The sequence below is a fragment of the Amblyomma americanum genome, chromosome 4 (genome assembly GCF_052857255.1).
Source record: "Amblyomma americanum isolate KBUSLIRL-KWMA chromosome 4, ASM5285725v1, whole genome shotgun sequence".
Classification (NCBI taxonomy): domain Eukaryota; kingdom Metazoa; phylum Arthropoda; class Arachnida; order Ixodida; family Ixodidae; genus Amblyomma; species Amblyomma americanum.
In genome coordinates, this window is record NC_135500.1 from 119,980,895 (window position 1) to 120,000,379 (window position 19,485).

At 48.1% G+C, this 19,485-nt stretch overlaps 1 protein-coding gene across 2 annotated transcripts in view; it reads right to left on the reverse strand.

Annotated features, from left to right (window-relative positions):
* Positions 1–19,485, reverse strand: part of LOC144128289 (putative carbonic anhydrase-like protein 2) — a 196,747-nt gene that overhangs the window by 6,268 nt on the left and 170,994 nt on the right. For both annotated transcript variants that reach the window (XR_013313769.1, XM_077661591.1), the window contains exon 7: positions 8,093–8,247. Coding sequence is in view for 1 of the 2 variants with exons in the window: in XM_077661591.1 (XP_077517717.1) it covers positions 8,093–8,247 (155 nt within the window). In the remaining variant the exon portion in view is untranslated. The remainder of the gene's footprint in view (positions 1–8,092; positions 8,248–19,485) is intronic.

A 19,485-nucleotide genomic window follows, 5' to 3' on the forward strand; every position in this document is an offset into this window, starting at 1 on the left:
GCGCTGCACTAGGCTCACAATCGTACCTAGATTGCCAACCAGTTTCGTTTTTACGACAATTCTGTCAGGAATTTCTTTTAATTTATCACATATAACAATTGGTTATTATATCGGTAAAGCATGCTGTATTTTTATGCATTTTGAGGATATAGTGTCATGACGAGAGCGAAGAGGAGCGACAATTAGTTGCTTCATGACATCACAGATGGAGCTCTGCCTGTGTTATCTTGCTAGAGCCCCATCGGCCCAAACTGCGCAGTGTCTAGTGCAAAGCAGAGACGCTGTGAACTAATCAGAAACTCAATTAAGCTACCACCGAACTGCCTGGAGGTCTGGTCTTGCGACAAACGTCCGCTGTCGGAACGCGCCTAGGAACTGGTCACAGCCACTTTTGGGCTCGCAGGTGTGACAAACCAAGATAACGTGGTCCACAGTCTCAGGGACGTGGCAAGCGGCACAACCTGGAGTGTCCGCGTGTCCAGTTAAACCGAGTATACTACGTGAGCTTCCTGAAAACTATGCCGAACGTCAGTCTATGTCGAAAGGCTTCCGTGGTTGCGCTGAATGTCAACGAAACACTGAAAATGCATGCAGATGTATAGGCATGATACCGCACAATTCTTACTGAGGCGGCCGGAGGGCAACCTCTTATGAGCAAGAACGGAACCTTACAAAGAAACGACGCATTCAGAAGGGAGCTTAGGAACTTATGCACGCTACAATAAGAAACAGTGAAGTGAAGCAAAAAAAAAAGCGCTTAAGCATACATCTTTTTCGAATGTGTTATTCGAATTACGCATGCGTAAGGCAGTCGAAAATAATTGCTGCGCTCGATTAAGACAAGATTGCATCGCAGAGAATCGCACTTCAATCTACGGTGTACTTTCAAGTCACCAAAAAAGAAAAGAAGAAGCTTTGCTTTAATTAGCACATCATTTTTTTCTATTCAAACCAATCAAAATCAACGCTTGTATTGCGAAGGATAGTGATGATTGAAAATTTTTATCTTATTCTGCGTAAAAGAACAGATAATGAATTTTAGCCGACAGAGTGTTTATTAAGCTCCCCTCATAAAAGGCAAACGCTGACGACCTAGTGCTGGTTTTACCGATTCGTGACAAATGTAGATCCGAACAATTTCGGACTCTGTCCATGTCTACAGTCTTAAATTAAATTTAGAGCTACGTATGAAGGCGAAGTAGTGGAAGATGTCTTCTCACTATACTAATATAAATAAAACAAAACTAAATCGATTGTTCCACATGCCTTTCCTGCACGTTGTCGTGCGACAACAATTTTGTTAAACGCGAGACATCGCAATCGTTTTCATCTTATGATAAAGAAAAGAAATGTAAAGGCGTGGAATTGGTTCGAGGACAAATATTTTCCTACCAAAAATACGAGCCTTCATCGGGAGATTCAGGCACTGGACTCAATTATAATTTAGCTTGTCCCGCGTTCAAGACGAGACTCTTTCCTTGACTCCAGGCGACCGCGCTCTCTACTTCTTGAACGACTTTAACACAGCTTGCATCTTTTTTTCTCTTTTATCGCTGTTCTGAGAAACTGCGCGTGTCACGCCGGCTTATCTTCTGACTTTTGTGTTTTCCTTCTTTCCAACACAAACCGCGACAGAGAACGGCACGTGCGGCATTGCACAAAAAAAAAAGCGCAAACTGCGACTGTCTCTAATTGAATCTCTCTCACACAATCTCGTGTCGAATGCGGACACAGCCGCCCTGTGATGATAGCCCGACATTTAATCTGACTTTCACAAGACGCGGGATGAGCAGCGGTCCACAGAGGAACGGTTTTCTGAAATTGAAATCCTTGCTTCTCAAGTTAACCGAGTTTTGAACTTTTCACCAATCGTGAAGGCAGTGTTCCGCTGTTGGCTGCGCGGTTTCGTTCAGTACAGGGGCTGACCAGGCAGTAAACGTTAAAAGATTTGCAGGAATAATAGTAGGTAGCTGCAAACAAAAAAGGGGGCAAGAGTTGGTACTCCTCCGTAATAATAAAGAGGGCAGAAAGTTTGAAGCAGGAGCTGAATCTGTATGCTGACTTTGGTTATCAGCGATGAGCACCACATGTGTGTGGGTCTGTGCGCTATCGCTGTCTAATAGACAGGATCCGCGACTCGGCGCCCGTCACACGGATTGAGATCATCGCCCATGAACTGCGGCGACTCTGAAGACCAAAACGAATCCGAACACGAAGCCGAATAGAAAAAAAATTAGCTGTGGTTTAAACTTTGGTTAACCCTGGTGAGAAGCAAAAGCTTCCTCTGCATGGCTACGTTCACAAACGCCACACACACCGCCGAATGGATTGTCTGTGAAGCGTCGATGAAATGCCCAATGGTGCAGTTGCCACCTGCCACGGTGGGCAGATTGTGATGACGTCAGTAGGCCACATGACCTGCCACGTGACACCACGTGACACCTGTAACGTGACTGCACTGACGCTGCCCTCTTGAAAAGCTAGCGTAGTGAAACTTTCGCTTCAAAACGAGCCTGAAGCGTAACATTCTGAAACTTTTCGTCTGAATGGTACCCAGGCTACCGGATGTAGCACGTGGTGTTTTTACCACCACTTCCTTGTCACGTGCCTCCGAAGCCAAAGCGCCGGGACGACACGCGTGCCGGCGGATGGGTGGGAGGGCATCCGTGCCATCAAGGTTGCGTGTGTGTTCTCCCCACGCTTGGGTGAAACAACTGCGGGAGCAGGTATCATTGTGCGTATTACCCAATTCCCAATCAATATTTCTTAGAAGCCACAGCGCCGGGACGACAAGCGTTCAGACGGGCGGGGGGGGGGACCTTTGTGCTGTCTCAAGGCTGTGTTTGTGTGCGCGCCAGCTTGGAGCATAATGAACAGACGCGCTGATTCTATAAAATAAGAGCACTTAGCGCCGCTAAACAGACCCTGCAATAGATGCTTCATTTTGCGCCTTGGAACGAAAGCTACCGCAATATTCCCGGAGAAAAATAACTGCTGCTCGACGCATCAAACCAGTGCAGGAACGCGCACTACTCGGGCAGCCAACGTATTCACGAACGAGCAGTCCTTGAGTGTTTTCCACCTTTCCTGCAATTCATTTCATCATTGCACCTACTTTCGATGAGACAGCTTTGATTTTTTTTTCCGTCTTCTAACCCTGTGTAAACCTCAGAAAAACGGAGAAGACTGGGAACGTAGCGCCTCACTTTCTCCACCGCACGCGGCACTTTAATCATTTAACCTAATGAGATTTGAATAAGTCTGGCAAAAGTCGCCACAGAGCAGGAGATTCTAAAAGGCTGGTTTGCACAGTTTTAAACAATAAAGCTAGAATGAATACCGTCACTACTACTTTTTTTTCATACAAACAGGGGGCTATGCGGAAGCTCGGAAAATCTTTCTCAGCTCCAGGCGCCTTCAGGTCCAAAAAGGAAGACGAGTTTTAAGCTTTCGACCGCGCTTCTAGCTTTTGAATGGAGTAAAAGAGCAGCAAGACACCCACCGGCAGCTGTCATTTTTAGGCGTATCCTCGTCATCTGGGCGGACGAGACGGGCGAAATGTTTAAGAGTCAGTCCGAGGTGGCGCGGCTCTCATCCCGCGCTTTCTCCGTCTCTTTCTCCCCGCCGTCAAAAGCGCGACACAAGACGGCAGCTCCGAGTAAAATACGCTCATTCCATTAGCGTCACTCAGTTTCAGAAACGAAGGGGCTTTTGTCTCCGAGCAAGAAAGGGACGTCAGGGGATGACGGTATGAATAAACCGCGTATCACTTTCAGATGAGGGGCTTCCAGGAATAATTTCACGTTACTGCTTTTTATTTTTATTTTTTTAAGGTAAGTAGCAGGAGCGACAACGAGTAGATGACGGGCGGCCGTCCCGCCTTTTCCACCTCCGCTGCCTTTCTCCCCCTGGTGATTAAGGTTCCGTGTAATTGAAGCTGTCCTGGTCTGGTTTCTGGCTGTTCATGCATTTGTGTATATATACTTCTCGGTGGAGGGGAGGGAGGGGGGGGGGGGGCTCTAAATCTGTAATTTCACAGATCCAGCAGGCGTAGCTTTCTCCCAACGCTTGCACAGCAGAAAGCGAACCACGAAGATTTAAACTGGACTTGATTCGAAGTACAGCCACTAAAAATTCAACAAATAAATGTGTAGTAAAGTTTCCTTCCGTGCACTGAACTAGAAAACATGAAACCGAAAAGGTAAAGAAATAAAAAAACAAGCGCGCGCAGTCATGCTCACGTAGGAGCTACTGTACACCCACACCCCTTTCTCTTCCTTGTCTTGTCTTCTGGAAGACTAAGCATGCTGCACTTTTTTTTTTCAAGTAGCAAAAGCACAGTGTTGAGTCCGTGTCAGGAAACTTTCAACCAGCAAGAAAGAAGCACAGAGCATTCGCACAGCCCTGCGCAGACTCCTAACAGACAGCGAATCCAGACGTATTATACGACGTCAACCTCCTTGTCTCTAACTTGAGCGCAGTGTTTCTGCTCCTCCCTCAACCCTTCCCTCCGCAGCACTTTCTGGTGCACGCCTATGTTTTTGAACCGAAATCAGTCCCGCGCGAGCGGATAACTAGGCCCTCCTGTCCGCCCTCCAAGGAGAAAAGCGAGATGACGGCGGAGGCAGCGGCTTTCCTCCCCCCCCCCCTAATATTCCCCCGCGATCGGATATATAAGCCTGCATGCAAGCACGCATGCAAGCAGCGGAGACCGGCTATACGGTGGAATGGTGGGGGCAGATATTGGCTTACAAGGTTGGGGAGCGCATGCATATGAACGAGAAAGCGTGTGTGCACCAAAAGTAAAATGATACACGCCATGGTGGAAGAGGAAAAGAGGGAAAGAGGAGGTAGAAATGCTTGCGCGGACGCATATGCAAAGCGCTGTATACAAAAAAAATAATAAAGAAACAGGCTGCGCATCACGAATGAAGGAAGAGGTCGCATGACTGACGAGGTTCCAAAGAGCGTATATACGAGGCTAAACGCAGGAATAAAAATTACCGAGCAGGAAAAAGAGATGAACAGCGACGCAAGTGGAACATTGTTTCGGTCCGTGAGCGCTTTACCTCAGTCCTTGCTATTCCCCGTCATCTTACTCCCTCCTCTATGCTCGAGGTCTTTTGTCTCTTCCTCTGAGAGGGCGAGAGACTAATTACTGGAGCGTCGTGTTTCAAGGAGGCTGGGCGGGAGTCCTCCAAGAGAAAAGGAGGAAGGAAGAAGGAGAGGGGAAGGGGAATGGGAGGGGGGCGTTCTGTCGCAGCCTTCGCTAATCTCCGTGAGTCCGGGCTTGCTTGTCCCGGCAGCGTCTGGCTCAACCTGCCCGTCGCTTCGGTTTCCTATTCGCCAGTACCCGCCACGCCACCCCGTACAAAGTTATGGGCAGAGCCTGCTTCACCACGGCAGAGAGAAGCTCCGCTGGGCGCCAGACTGCCTCTTTCTTTCCTTCTTTCCTTCCGCAGCTAGCGTCAACAAGAGTAAGAAGGAAGAAAGAAAATAAAACGCACAACGGTAGAAAGTTAGCCAATTGTGATGGCAGCAAACCAGCACTGAGAGCAAGAATGAGACAAGGGAGACGAGGCGATGCGGTGGTGAGGAAGATAGAGGGGGGGGGGGGGGAGAGAAAATGGCAAAAGGCCAGCTTCTTTTATAAATAGCGCGCATACTTTTCTCTGCTAAGAGGGACTCGGCGAGGTGAAGAAAAGAAGCCAGGCGTAGCGCTGCTCTTGTTCTGATGCTTCTCACGTGTGGCGCTCTCGTGTTTGCTGCATCGCGCGAAGGACATCAGGCTGCCTTATTAGCAATTTAATCAAACAACTTTCGGAATGCAGGCGCTTTCATTAAACGTTGTCAAGATGCGCGGGTAAGGAAGGCTCGCAAAAGGGGAGCGCAGTTTTGAAACCCAGAGACAGAGGAAAATGGTTAAAATTCGCGCTTCCTAGTAGGGATGGAAAGTGATAAATTGGTATGCACCCCCAGCACTAAAAACACGCAGTCACAAACACATGGGCTGTGGAATAAGTGCATGCCTTCTATCTTTTTTAGCTCAAGGGACTCATCGCTCCGTCATAGCTTAGCGCTGCTGACAAAATGGCCATGAAAGCAGCGGACGCAAGAGGGTACGGCGCAACAAAAAGCGTGACTTAACGTGTATATGCGCTAAAATGATTCGATCGTCTTACGTACCATAGTGATCCAGCTAATTTGGCCCTAGTTTCAGAAGCTTTTTGTGATACGGTGCTTTGCAAACAGCAACGCGTCTGATGTCAGCTACCCTCCCCGGCGTCTTTTTTAATTATATTTTATCAGGAACGTAGTATTTATTTGATATTTTTTATCTTGTGACCCATTAAACTGAACTTCTTGCCTGCAAGGTTTTTGAGACGACTTTGAGCGAGTAGACTGCAGCGCCTGACAGTTTCCGCCCTTGTAGAGGACAAAATTGAGGGAAGGGGCACGTGGTTTACTTGATCCAAGAGGCTCAACTTTATTTCGTTGTGCTTGCACTCGGCAAGCACGGAAGCGTAGGAAAGAAGCTAATTACGCCAGTTTCGCCGTCCATGAAAACAACAGTTTGGGTTACTTCGGATAAGACGAGGTAATCTCCCGAGGGTCCTCGTTAGGCAGTAGCTGCCTAGCTCGAACCGCTTTTGTAGAGCCGAGTTTGCTCCGTGGACTGTCATTTCAGAGAAAAATGTTTCGGCGTGCGTTCCTCAGAGATGGATGAAGATGCACAGAGGAAAAACATAGACAGAACTAAAGCTTGGCCTGACTATCCTGATATCGTTACAGCGGGATTATTTCAGGTAATCTTTTTCTTTATCTTCGAGCAGATTCAGGTTGTACAAATTACAGGGTGGACACACCATAGATGATACAAAGACGCGTACCACGAGGTCTCAGATGACCCTTATTACTCGTTCGAAGAAAGCCTCGTCATTAGGCCGGCGTGCACAACGTAGGCGTATGATTATGTCCGAGTGAGCGTAAGGCCGGTTCGAGAACAATTGCGAAACTAAAGAAATTACAAGAAAGCCCACAATGAAGCACGGATTTTAAAGCAAGAGAGGCACGGAGGTAGAGAAAATTGGAGCAGCCTTTCCGAAAGCTTGATTCAAGCCCTTACAGCGACGGTCATTACGTTACATCATGCTCTGTTTAACTATTCGTGGAAGGAAGTAAACTAGAACTACGATTTCTTCAGTTTTATTCATCAACTTTAGCAAAAGGCGCTAAACGGCTTCAACACTGCATGCATACTCATACAGACTAGATAGCAGTGTGTGCGCTTATAAGACGGATATAAATGGTTTTGTGTAAATAAAGCCACTAAGCAAAGTACTTCAAGTCGCTTTTCTTATTCATTCTTAGCAGGAGTTGAATTTTCAGGAGAAGGGAATAGGGGGCCAACTATGTGTCGTTCTGGTGAGGTCAGAATGCACTAATCTGTAGGATCATTAGCGAGTTCATCCGCACTTTAGTGGCCGTCGCCTTCTGCAGAATGTCTGCTGCGAGAAAACTAGACAGCTCTCCGACTCCGGGCACCAGACGAGATTGAAAATCGGCGTGCGCTTCAGGAGCAAGTCGGCTGTCACGGACTATGGTTCAGAGAATGGTAACAGTAGCCGGTTCTCTCAAATCTCTGTTCCACAGACGACAGCCGACAATTTCGTCGCGTTATAGTGAGGTGATGTTCCCCCTTCTTTCATCATGGCCTTCGGGCTTGCTGCTTTCCGCTTCCTTGCATTAGAGTCGGGCCACCACATAGTGCACCACAGAGTCTCTTGTTACTCCGGTGATCACGAAAATGTACATGCCGAAGCGATATCTAAATTAGCTCTAAACGACTAATTCGAAATATTAATCTCCTAATCGTACGCCTACTGCTTTCTCTGCGACGTCACGTGATGTGCGATAGCACAATGAGGTAATCATCGTACTGAGTCATGTCGTTAATATTTGGTGGCAGGTTTGCCGTATATCAACCCAATTTCACAGTTTACGACTGGACGCCTGTCATTTCAAGCAGGAAAAAGAGAAAATTAGGAAGATATGAAAAGAGGAGGAAGGGAGTGATGCAGGGAAACTACACCTGTTGCTTGGTGATGTAGATGGGCTTGTTGAGCACGATCCAGGTGACCGTTTCGTGGCAGCCGGGCATGGTGAGCGACCCTTCGTACGTCATGAAGTGGTCCGTCTCCGGAAGCAGCTCTTTGATCGACAGGTGCTTCATGGCTGCCTCCTGGCCTGCAGGCGAGACAGATTGCGACGACGGGCTATTAGTATGGAGCCGCATGCTGGATCAGCACATCTCATCTTCTCTGCGCGCTTAGGAGAGAAAGCCCACAGTTAGCTTCCACCCGATTGCAAAAAAATATAAGAACAAAAGACTAAAACCTGCAAGGTTTCTGAAAACTTCTAATATTGAGAAAAAGAGATCAGCTTAATACCTGTTTCAACATAATTTATCATGGCAATAATATGAATCATGTGTTTCATGAAGGTCTGTCTTCTTTGTTCCCCATTGGCAAATGTGAGTCCATGTATTTGGACAAAATCTGTCGCCGTCGTGTACAGGTGCCGCTTGACTTTGCGCTTGGCGTCCACCACGATGAGAGGCCTCCTCACACATGGCACGTGCAAGTATAAGCTTAGCCAGACTAAGCTTAGTCATCGGTTTGTTCAGTTAATAATTTTCTAAAGCTATTTCGTACCGATTTTAGGCTATTTACCCGCTCTAAACTACTATGTCTCAATCAGTAAGACGATGCAAAAATCACAATAACTGTTCAGCCAACCAGGGCGCAAAGGAAATTTTACGGCTTACGGCGCCCACAGCGAGTAAGGCTATGAAGGATGCCGTAGAGGAAGGCTTCAGATAATTTCGGCCACTTAGGTTCTGCACTGGCATCGCACAGTACACGGGCCTATAGACTAAATGCGACCGCCATGGTCGGGATCAACCCACGTCTTTCGGCTCAGCAGCCGAACATCATGGGTTAAATGCAAACCTCACGCTGCCGGGGTCGCTGGTACGATGCCTCCTACCCGATTAGTCAAGCACGCTTTTTTTCGAGGCGCTGAAGAGCTTTCTCCTTGCACATGCAAAGGGGCAGGTTTCTGCTGGATCTGTGAAGAGTGTCTAATAACTTTGAGCAAATTTTTCCAGATTCTTTTGCTATTTCTGCGAGAGTGTAAGCAAGCGAAAAGGCGTAGGTTGTGCGATTATTCTCTAGTCACGGCTCACCCACAAACGTTACCATAAAGCCTTCGAAGGGTGAAGAGTTGAAAGATGGCCGAATCCCTTCTCACTTTTGCACCGCCCTCCCTGTGGCTCTCCCGGAAGTCGTCGCTGCCGTAGACGAGCGCCTTTGTCAAGCGTTCTTTGTCCTACGCGAAAGACACCGAGTTAAAGACGCGCTGACATGCGTGCATGGTCTTCGCAGTCGGCAAGCACTCACTCGAGTGTCCAACTTCAGGCGCTCATATTTTCAGAGTTCAACTTTGGAAACTTCTTGTAAGGCGCTCATCCGGGTGCGGAGCCGTTTAATATATCTCGTATAAAGCTGCTGTTCTCATACTGAAAAAAGCACAGTTTACGCGCAGTTTGCGCCGAAATTACGTAGAAACTTATTAGTTGTGTCACTCCGCATGTGCAACCAACAATAGCGCAAGCTCTGCCGTCAATCTTAGTTAATCTTTGTCAATATCTGTCAGTCACCCCATCAACCTTTAGAGCTTCCACGTGCGCACTTCGTGCTCTTTCATTTCTGCGACTAGTTAGCGGAAAGCCACCAAAAAGCAAGGATAACATCGAAGATACATGGACGAAAGACACCGGAAAAAACAAAGGCGTTCAGTTCAATTTGCTATTGTAGCTACAACGCTGAAGCCAAGCAGCTGTGAACTGCAGCTATTTTCTCGTTATAAGGCTGCTCAGCCTCAAGATTTCCTTTATACGAATACACACGAAGAACTGCACATGCCTTTTGAATATTCCATAAACAGCATCTTCTAGAAAACGGAATAGATTTGAAAAGCCTTAATGAGCAGTCTCTATTCTATGCCTAAATCAATTGCAGTCACTGTGACTTGGGCTGACAATCGTAAGTACTCAGAAGCATAGCTTCACATGCTTTCCGACAACAGGCGCTTATCACGCGCTTCGTGAGAAAATAAACGATGCATCTTAATAAGAAACAATAAGTTGTTTCGCCAATGTAATGGGAGCTGTTGATGTTAAAGCCTTTCTCTGCGGTGTCGAAATGCAGCCTGTGGCCAACGCGCTCCGTTTAACGGCAGAAAAAGTGCGAAGAGAGAAAGGAACCAAAAAGTAACCGCATTGGGTCGTTTTAGCGCTGGACCGCGCACGGAGCGAGGAGCTGCGCGGTGGCCGGAGGCGGAGACTTATTTTCACTTGTCTGAGCCAACTTTTTTCTCCCAGACGTGCTTTCGCGACGAAACGGGGGAATAAAATAGAGTAACGACCAGAAATGCGGGGTAAAACGAAAGAACAATACACCGGGAAAGAGCTGGGGGTTGCGGGATGAGGGGGGAGGAGAGGGGAGAGAGGGAAAAGAGGGCTACATTTGTGCTCGAGCCTCGTGTCCGATAGAGGCGATGCTGAAACACCGCGGGAGAGGTATTTCCGCCGGCGGGCTCGGATGGGAAACAGGCGAGTGATGGAAAGGATGGCGGGAAAAAAATGAAAGAGGAAGGGCGCGCTAGGGAAAGAGAGAGAGAGACAGCGAGGAAAAGAAAACACGAGTAGCGACAAGTTCAGGAATAAAGACAAACGAATGGCAATTTCATAAACGTCGAGCGCTAGGGAGTCTTACACACGCAGCCAGACGTAGTGCGTCTCGCCATTTTGCTGCCGTCTGCCATCTCTCAGCTTTCGTTTTGTTCTTCTTGCGTCCCTGCCTGAAGGGGCAAGGAGAAGAGGAGTGGTGATGCGGCGAGGGGGGTTAAATTTATTGAGCCCTGTGTTTCTTGCAAACCAAACGTGTTCCTTCCAGCTGTTTTGTTCTCAATTCGGATAAATGGTTTGCTCTTATTTCCCCCTTTTAGTTTCCTCACCGGGAAATCTCTCCCCTTGCGCCTGCGTTGGGGAGGGGGAGGGGAGTGGGTGGCGATCCTCGGGCGCTAGCTATGCTGTGCTCGATCGCGTCTCGGCGCACTGTGCGGGCAGAGTTACGCCATGCAAGTGCACGCGTTTGTGCGTGTTTGCGTGAGTGCGTTTGTGTGTGTTGTGGAAAGCGTGGCACGAAAAAAGGAGACACGCATGCCGTGTAAGGAAGGAGGAGGCATGGGTTGTCGCAGTCCAGCGAGCGCGGAGGACATTTCGGAATTTTGCCTCCGGCTGCATTTACAGACGACTAAACTCGACGCTATGATTGATGAATACCGAGGTTCCCGTCGGCGCAGAGCGGGCCACGGGAGCATGTGGGGTGAGCACAGGACGACTGGTGTGGAAGTGCGACGGTTTGCACCTAATAAAGTGTGAGGGCCCACCATTTCGACGCGGTACAGTTATTAGTCTTGAATTCCTGCAGGCATGTGCTTATCGCCCAAGCATGAGGGGCTTAGTACAGAGAATATACAAAAATATAAGCAGAAAACGAAAGAAGTAAATGTATGAAATTAGTGCAATTCGTTATAAATAAGGACGGGGAACATGGGACTGCAATTCTTTTAGACAATTTATCGATAATTTAGCGTAACAACACAGCCTGTGGGATATATAAAAATGTAATTCCTTTAAAAAACTATTCTCTTTGGTAAGGCAGCACTTCGCTTTGAGGGATACTATAGATGCATTGTGGCACGCTGAGGAAAGGCCAGGGCTAGGCAGAGGAAAGAGAATAGTCGAACGAGAAGTCAGATCGAAAGGCAAACAAAAAATTGGAGGGGAGACTTAAGTTCCGCTTTAAGGGTATGGCGTGATGGCGTAACGTGTTAATTTCGATACATGCAGAAGGTCAGTCTGCACTCTTCCTGGCGCAGTGGTGCAGCGGTTAAGTGATGCGCCACTGCCCTCCGATGGCAGGTGCTCCCAGCGGTGTGCCATGTGCGACCCAGGCTACCCTTCGAAAGCGTCTAATCATTAAATTAACTGCCACCTGCCACGGTGGATAGTTTACTCACTATCTGATGGCTAGGTTGTGATGCCGCCGCAAGGTCACGTGACCTAAGTGGTCCATCTGCCTCCTAGGTTGTACTCTGGGGACTATCTACCAGAGCCCTGCAAGAGCCATGCCCATAATCTTTGGCTGACAACGCCGACGCCGACAATGCCGACACCGCATTTTCTGGTGAAGGGGGCCTTTAACACTATCGCGGTAAAAAAAAAAAAAGGTGACAGGGCGACTATGAACCATGATGCGGGAATGCCAGTGATATAAATTAGATGTATACTCGATGGCAACTGTGACGCTTTTACTGTAAAGAATGTTTTTACTCTAAGCCGAATCTTTACAGACTCCACAGAATGTTTCTGGAGGACGAAGGTGGGCTGAGGTGCATGGATGTATGGTGGGTAGTGGTGAAGTGGGGTGGGAAGGAGAGGATGGCCGAGGATGGCAGTGAGCATGTGGTGGACAGCCACCTAGCTAGAAGGGTGGGGCGGAAAGGCGCTTGGTGAATTCCAATTTCGTCTTGGAATGGCGTTGCGTCACCGTCGATTTTCCGTTCTGCTGTTGCGTGGCTCGTTGCAGTGCGGAACTTTCAGCATAGTACGTGGCCCCGCCGGCGCCAGCAGCCTAGCTGCAAAGAGTCCTTCCTGCTGCTATTAATGCCGATCGCAGCAGCCGCAGGGCTCGTGATGGCACTGTCTATTTGCGCCGCCTCGCCACGTCGACTTCTGTCCAGTGAAACACACATGACTGTCTTCAGATGACTAACTAGGATTGCATTTAGCTACATTGGCGCCCAACCCGACACGCATCATCTTCAAAGATCAGTTGGTGTCGCCAGCTACCCCTCCACTGCTAATGCAGCAGCCTCACGCCGTCACAACAGAGCCTGGTGGTCACGAGGGCCTCATCATGCGTCTAAGCGTTCATCTGCAGGTTGCAGTCTTCCTGCTGTCATCAGTGGTCGTCCGGTCGGAACGCCTTCCTATCACGCTCGACAAACGACTGCTGCCGATCGGACGACCATAGTTCTAGTTGTTTTTGGCTTGGGAGCCCCTCAAGATGTTGGGCGCAACCACATGGTCAGTGACATCAACCATTGTGGCTGATTTAAGCAGCCATCCTCCAAGATTCCACTTTAGTGGGCGTGAAGGCAGCACGACTGACGCAATATCTCACGTCGTGCGTTTTCATGACGTACAGCTTCGTCGAACCTTTGTCCTTTGCGCAAAGAAAACAAGTCATCGTTGCTTGCCGCTGCTTCGCCCCACGAAACTTGTGTGAACTGTCTCAAGAATGCGCTGCAACGCTTTGCACATAGCTCTTTCGCGGTGGTGATGTCGAAGACAACCCTGGTCCTCCAAAGGGGGCGCCTATCCTTCTCTGAAACAGCGACAGCCTGGATAGTGCACGTCATAGCAATGTGATGCCTGCACTTTCAGAGATTCGCACAAGGTATGACCCTACTGCTTCAGCGCAATCCGACCTCACGAAGATATTTTGTGATAAAAGTCAAACGAGGAAACCCTCAGCAACAAGTTGTTATTGACAAACGGCTTGCCTCAGTAGACCTCAGAGTCAGTAGAGTCGTCCACACAGTTGTCTACAGCCCTCGAGCAGCGCGCTCTGTTGTGCATTTATTGCAATTGCCGCTGCTAGCTGGACCCCAACACAGCTTTGAAAGACATGAGGAGTTAGACACGATACAATGGAATGTACACGCACGATAAGGTCACGTTTCGAGGCCTAGGCCACTCGTAAAAGACACAAGTGTATTCCCCAGTCCGCCGTTCAAGCGCTCGAGACAGGTGTGTGGATGAAATGCAGTCAGCAACGTTGAGCAAAGGTTGAAGGGTTGTCACCGCATTCGTTGTAAATATGATCCGACAAAACGATTCCTTCACTTCGCAGTAAAAGACCTGGAAGAAACGGCGCGAAGAAATAACTTGGGCCGTTATGGTGTCACCTGTGAGAATGAAAATTGGCATCGGGCTTAAAAAAGAATAAGAAAACTAGTCTGATCACTAATATCTTGTGTGTGCTCCGAGTTGAACCTTATTCAGATTGTAGGAGCGCACCACATTGGCGTCACGTTTTTTGAATAGAGGTGTGACCCGATCGTACTAAAATTAAGCTCTTTTTAACTGAAGGAGAATTGGAAGTTGAGAGATACCGACATCATTTTTGTCGAAGAATATTTTGCAAAGCGACACGTTGCTCTCGCTAGAAGCTGTCTACTTTTTGAAACCTTTACTCCACCCACCTTTCTTTCACCTTCGATACACTCTAAAAACAAATACGCCTATAAGGGAGTAAAAGGGAATAAGCTGTCCTTTTAGTGCACTCCTTTTTATAAAAAGAGAGTGCGCCGTAGATGACGGGCCGTAGATGATGTATGATCCACATGCCGTAGATGACGGACCATGCCGTAGATGACGGGCCGTAGATGACGTATGATCCACCTGCCGTAGATGACGGGCCATGCCATAGATGACGGACCATGCCGTAGATGACGGGCCGTAGATGATGTATGATCCACATGCCGTAGATGACGGACCATGCCGTAGATGACGGGCCGTAGATGACGTATGATCCACCTGCCGTAGATGAAGGGCCATGCCATAGATGACGGACCATGCCGTAGATGAAGGGCCGTAGATGATGTATGATCCACATGCCGTAGATGACGGGCCATGCCGTAGATGACGGGCCGTAGATGACGTATGATCCGCATGCCGTAGATGACGGGCCATGCCATAGATGACGGGCCATGCCATAGATGACGGACCATGCCGTAGATGACGGGCCGTAGATGATGTATGATCCACATGCCGTCGATGACGGGCCAACCGATTCGTGTCATTATTCGGGTTAACCTGTATGCTCTTTGCGTTCTCATCCTTCATATATACCAGCGGCCAGCGCAGGCAATTCTTCAAACTAGTCCTGCCCCCATCGTGCAAACAGACAGGCAGTTATTTACAGACTTTCAGGACAAGTGTGCATCAACGCCCACTCTACACGATGTCTGTTCTCCTCACAGATATTCGCAGTATAATGAACGAAAGGAACCGTCTGAGGTCCCGATATCGACTCGTGTGAGGCTGATATTGTAGCGCTTGCTGAAATGTGGATAACGCTTGCATTCCGTTTCAGCCTAGCGCTTGCTGAAATGTGGATAACGCTTGCATTCCGTTTCAGCCTAGCGCTTGCTGAAATGTGGATAACGCTTGCATTCCGTTTCAGCCTAGCGCTTGCTGAAATGTGGATAACGCTTGCATTCCGTTTTTAACTCAAAAGCACTGCAACGTATTTACGTTCGACACCGATTTAAGTCACGCCGGCGGGTCTTTGTTGGCTATTTCTAAAGCATTTACTTCAAACCATATAAGCGCTGCCGGCAAAATAGAATCCGCGCTGTGTTTCTTTATAATTTACACCATCTATTCCCAGCTAGCTATCGCCCCCTCAATTAGGATTCTATTTCCGTTAATGATTTGTATAATACTTGTAACACAAGTATTAAGCGGTATCCCGAGTACTCTCAAGGCTACTAGGAGCTTTTAACTATCCTTCCAAATCTGGGCATCTACTCCACCCAATAGTGGGTCATTCTCTATGGAGTGTCAGACATTCCTTGATACTTGATCTTCGTTTAAACTCGCTCAAATTGTAAATGGCCCAACTGACACTACTACTTGTTATTCTAACACTCTATACTTGGTCCTTACTGCTAAATCGGAAGTTATCAATGCGTTAGGATTAGAAGGGTGTGTGCAAGTGGAAATGGCGAGCGCCATCTCGTCTGACTACGCGCGTTCCAACCATGCAACGTCATCACAACCTCTCTACCAGATTGGGAGCAAACTTCCCGTCATGAGAGATTGCAGCTAAATCAATGGTTGGTTGTAAGAGGCTGCTTGGCGAGAGTGACCTGGATCTCACAAGCCTCACCGGTGGTTGCGTGATGAAACAGTAACCTGCCGGGGCAGTGGCGTATCGCTTAATCGCTGCACCACTGAGCCTAGAAAGGTATGCACTCTCCACGATCTATGAATGGCATGCAGAGGATTACCATTTGCGCATATGTGGTCATTAACCAATTAACGCTCTCACTTCATACCTTCAAGGTGGAACCGCAACAGGTGATCCTCAGCATCAGCAAAAGCTAACGCATTCAAACGATCCATCGAGAATCGTCTAGGAGTTTTTATATACGCGTTCCTCTAGTCTCGTCTTAACCACTGCTTAATAGAATGTCAGATTATCATTAACCTACCTACTCGTCGAAATAAACACTATGTAATTTATAGTTATAAAAAAGCTAATGCAGTTAAACACTAGGACGTCCTCTGTTTCGCATCTTACGCTGGGGAAAGGGAAGAGGAGAGAGAGAGAGAGAGAGAGAGAGAGAGAGAGAGAGAGAGAGAGAGAGAGAGAGAGAGAGAGAGAGAGAGAGAGAGAGAGAGAGAGAGAGAGAGAGAGAGAGAGAGAGAGAGAGAGAGAGAGAGAGAGAGGAGGTTTAACGGGGGGAGCCGACGGACAAGTAGTACGGAGAGTAGAACACGGCGCACAACCCAAGTCATTCGGACGGGTTAGTCGACGTCCGGCAGCGCCGAAAGACAACCGAAGACCGGTGGGTGCAGTTTGTGCAGCGCAACAGGTGAAAGAGATGCTACTGCCACTCCACGCTCCTTTACCTCCTTGCTGCAACCCATTCGCGCATGGCGGCGTTTCGCGACTACCCGCTCATTTCACTGCTGAGATGGGAAGAAAAAAGTGCACCGGAGCAGAGCATCGCACCGCGCGTAGACTGATAACGCACGGAAGACGTCTGGTGCAATACGTGGAACGTGATTACAAAGAAATGAGCTGTTTGCACTCAAAAATGCCGACAGCTTTTCACAACACAGCGGAAGACATGATGAGTACATCTTGGTATATTTCCAGAGCAGAAAATTTCTGAAACAATCTACACTCTATCATTTGACATAGACACACTAGAAGCAGTACATATATCCGAAGGTCAGAGTTTGGTTTATAGTTTACGGGGGTTTAACGTCGTAATGTGACTCAGGCTATGAGGAACGCCGTTGTGAAGGGTTCTGGAAATATCGACCATCCGGGACTATTTAACGTGCACTGACATCGCACAGTACACGGGCCTCTAGAATCTCGCCTACACTGAAATTCGAACGCCACGGTCGGGACAGAGCCCGCGTCTTTCGGGTCAGCAGCCGAGCGCCGTAACCACTGAGCCACTGCGGCGGCTTATCAGATTACCTCTACGCGCTGATTTACGCACTCCTCTTTGATGGCGTCGAAAGCTCGGCAAGGTCAGTGAGCAAGACCGCTACTTAGCGCTGGTTCCGTCTTCTTTCATGTGAATTGTCCCTTTTGCGCAACCCATCTTTACGCCACAATGAACCGACTTGTCCAACTACTCATTTTACCGCGCTAAGGTGTTTTGTAGGCGGTCAGGCGGAATAATTTAGATTCTGTGGACTACTGAAATATTTACCAATCTCTGCTTCATGATGCATAGCATTATTGCGTGTTATTTGGAATGAGGACCAACCATTTTTAGCACTGGCAATAACGAACTCTCTCTTTTTTTTTTTTTTGCCTAGGCGCTCCGCTTTCTTGAGCTTTGGACATGTCTCTGCGGACTAAAAGGAACTCTAGAAACGATAGAAAAAAATCATATATTTTTAACTAATCGTTTTCTACAAGTTTCGCTGACCCATACGTCGCTGAAAGCCGCCGCAGCGACTCAGTGGTTATGGTTAAATAAATGTTATTGCAGGGCTAGTTGGTGACACGTACTTGAATAATTACACGAACGTAGCGTTCGTGTTTGTGGTGTCTTCCTTCTGTGGTCGTCCTTTTTGCTCTACGTTTTTATTCAAGTCAGTGGTTATGGTTCTCGGCTCCTGACACGAAAGACGCGGGTTCGATCCTGGTTGCAGCGGTCGCATTTGGATGGAGGCTAAATGCTATTGGCTCGAGTACTGTACAATGCCAGTGCGCGTTGAAGATCTTCAGGTGGCCAAAATTATCCGGAGCCCTCCACGACTACGTCTCTCACAGCCTGAGTCGCTTTGGGACGCTAAAATTCATAACGCAATCCAAACCATCCGTTGCTGATGGAAAACTTGCCGACGTGTACAAGGGCATGATACTCTTGAAGGCTCGCAACCTCTACAATACTGCTTCGGCAGTTTTCAGAAGAAAATGTCTTTTTTTTTTAAATGTGGAAAAATTCACTTGCTTCGCATTATGACTACAATCGCACCACGGCATCAAAGGGTACATTTATAAGCTTCCTCAGAACGGACCACTCTATGCTTGTCGTACGCACGTACACATGCGCAGCTCCTATAGTTCTATAGGCTCACTTCGGCTCGACGTGACATCGCCGGCGGCAGTGAGGATCCTAACGATTAAAAACTTCCATCCTCCGGCAAGTGAGAGAATCCGACGCTGAAAGGGAGAGCAGTTATAAATGAAGAAAACATGGAGACAGCTTGTACTCCCGGCATTAAGTAGACCCTTCGTTGTTAGCGCCTGAGCGAGCCCGGAAGGAATTTGCAAGGCTTGCGCAAAAATTTGTCACTCGCGCCCGTCAGGAGCAGGCTCTCTCGTCCTGAAATACAGCGCCGTCAGGTGAGCGCCGTAGAAAGATGACGCGATCAGCTGTCCTTCTGCAAGGCGGAGTTTAGTTTTAATATAAGAATGGCTCTCACCACAGCCAGTTTAAACCACACACACACACAAAAGCGTACAGCCTTATACATGGGCGAGCAGGTAGGCGCATAAAACGAGGCTGCACTGAATAGCTTTTGTTTTTCCTGATCTTTACGCTGCTGCAAGCGAAGTACGGTTTATACCGCGAATCGTTATCGTGCAGTTAAGAAGACGAGGAGTTCCGCTCACTCACTGTGCTTGCCATAAATCGCCCTGACGCCGCGGGAGACTTTTAATCTTGAGTAGAGAAAATTGCTCGCTTCTTGCCTGTCATCGCCATGCGCACGCCGGTTTAAATGAATGCGCACCAATTTGGACGCAGTTTCAGTTTCTGGGCAGAAACCAGTGCTGCACGCTTCTAGCGTCGAACAGGAAAGGTAAAGTGCGCGTTGTGAGGAAACGTAAAGAGAGAGAGAGAGAACATAATGAAGAAGACAAAAACGGGAAAAGCGAGTGAGAGGGGAAAATAATCATACCTAATGCATCGCACTCTACCGAAGAGGGTGAAACAACAGCACATTTCAACCTGCATTCATGAAATGTTAGCACTCCGTTATAACAGGATGGGCGTTATTCGCAAAATGGTAAGTTTAAATAAGAGTTA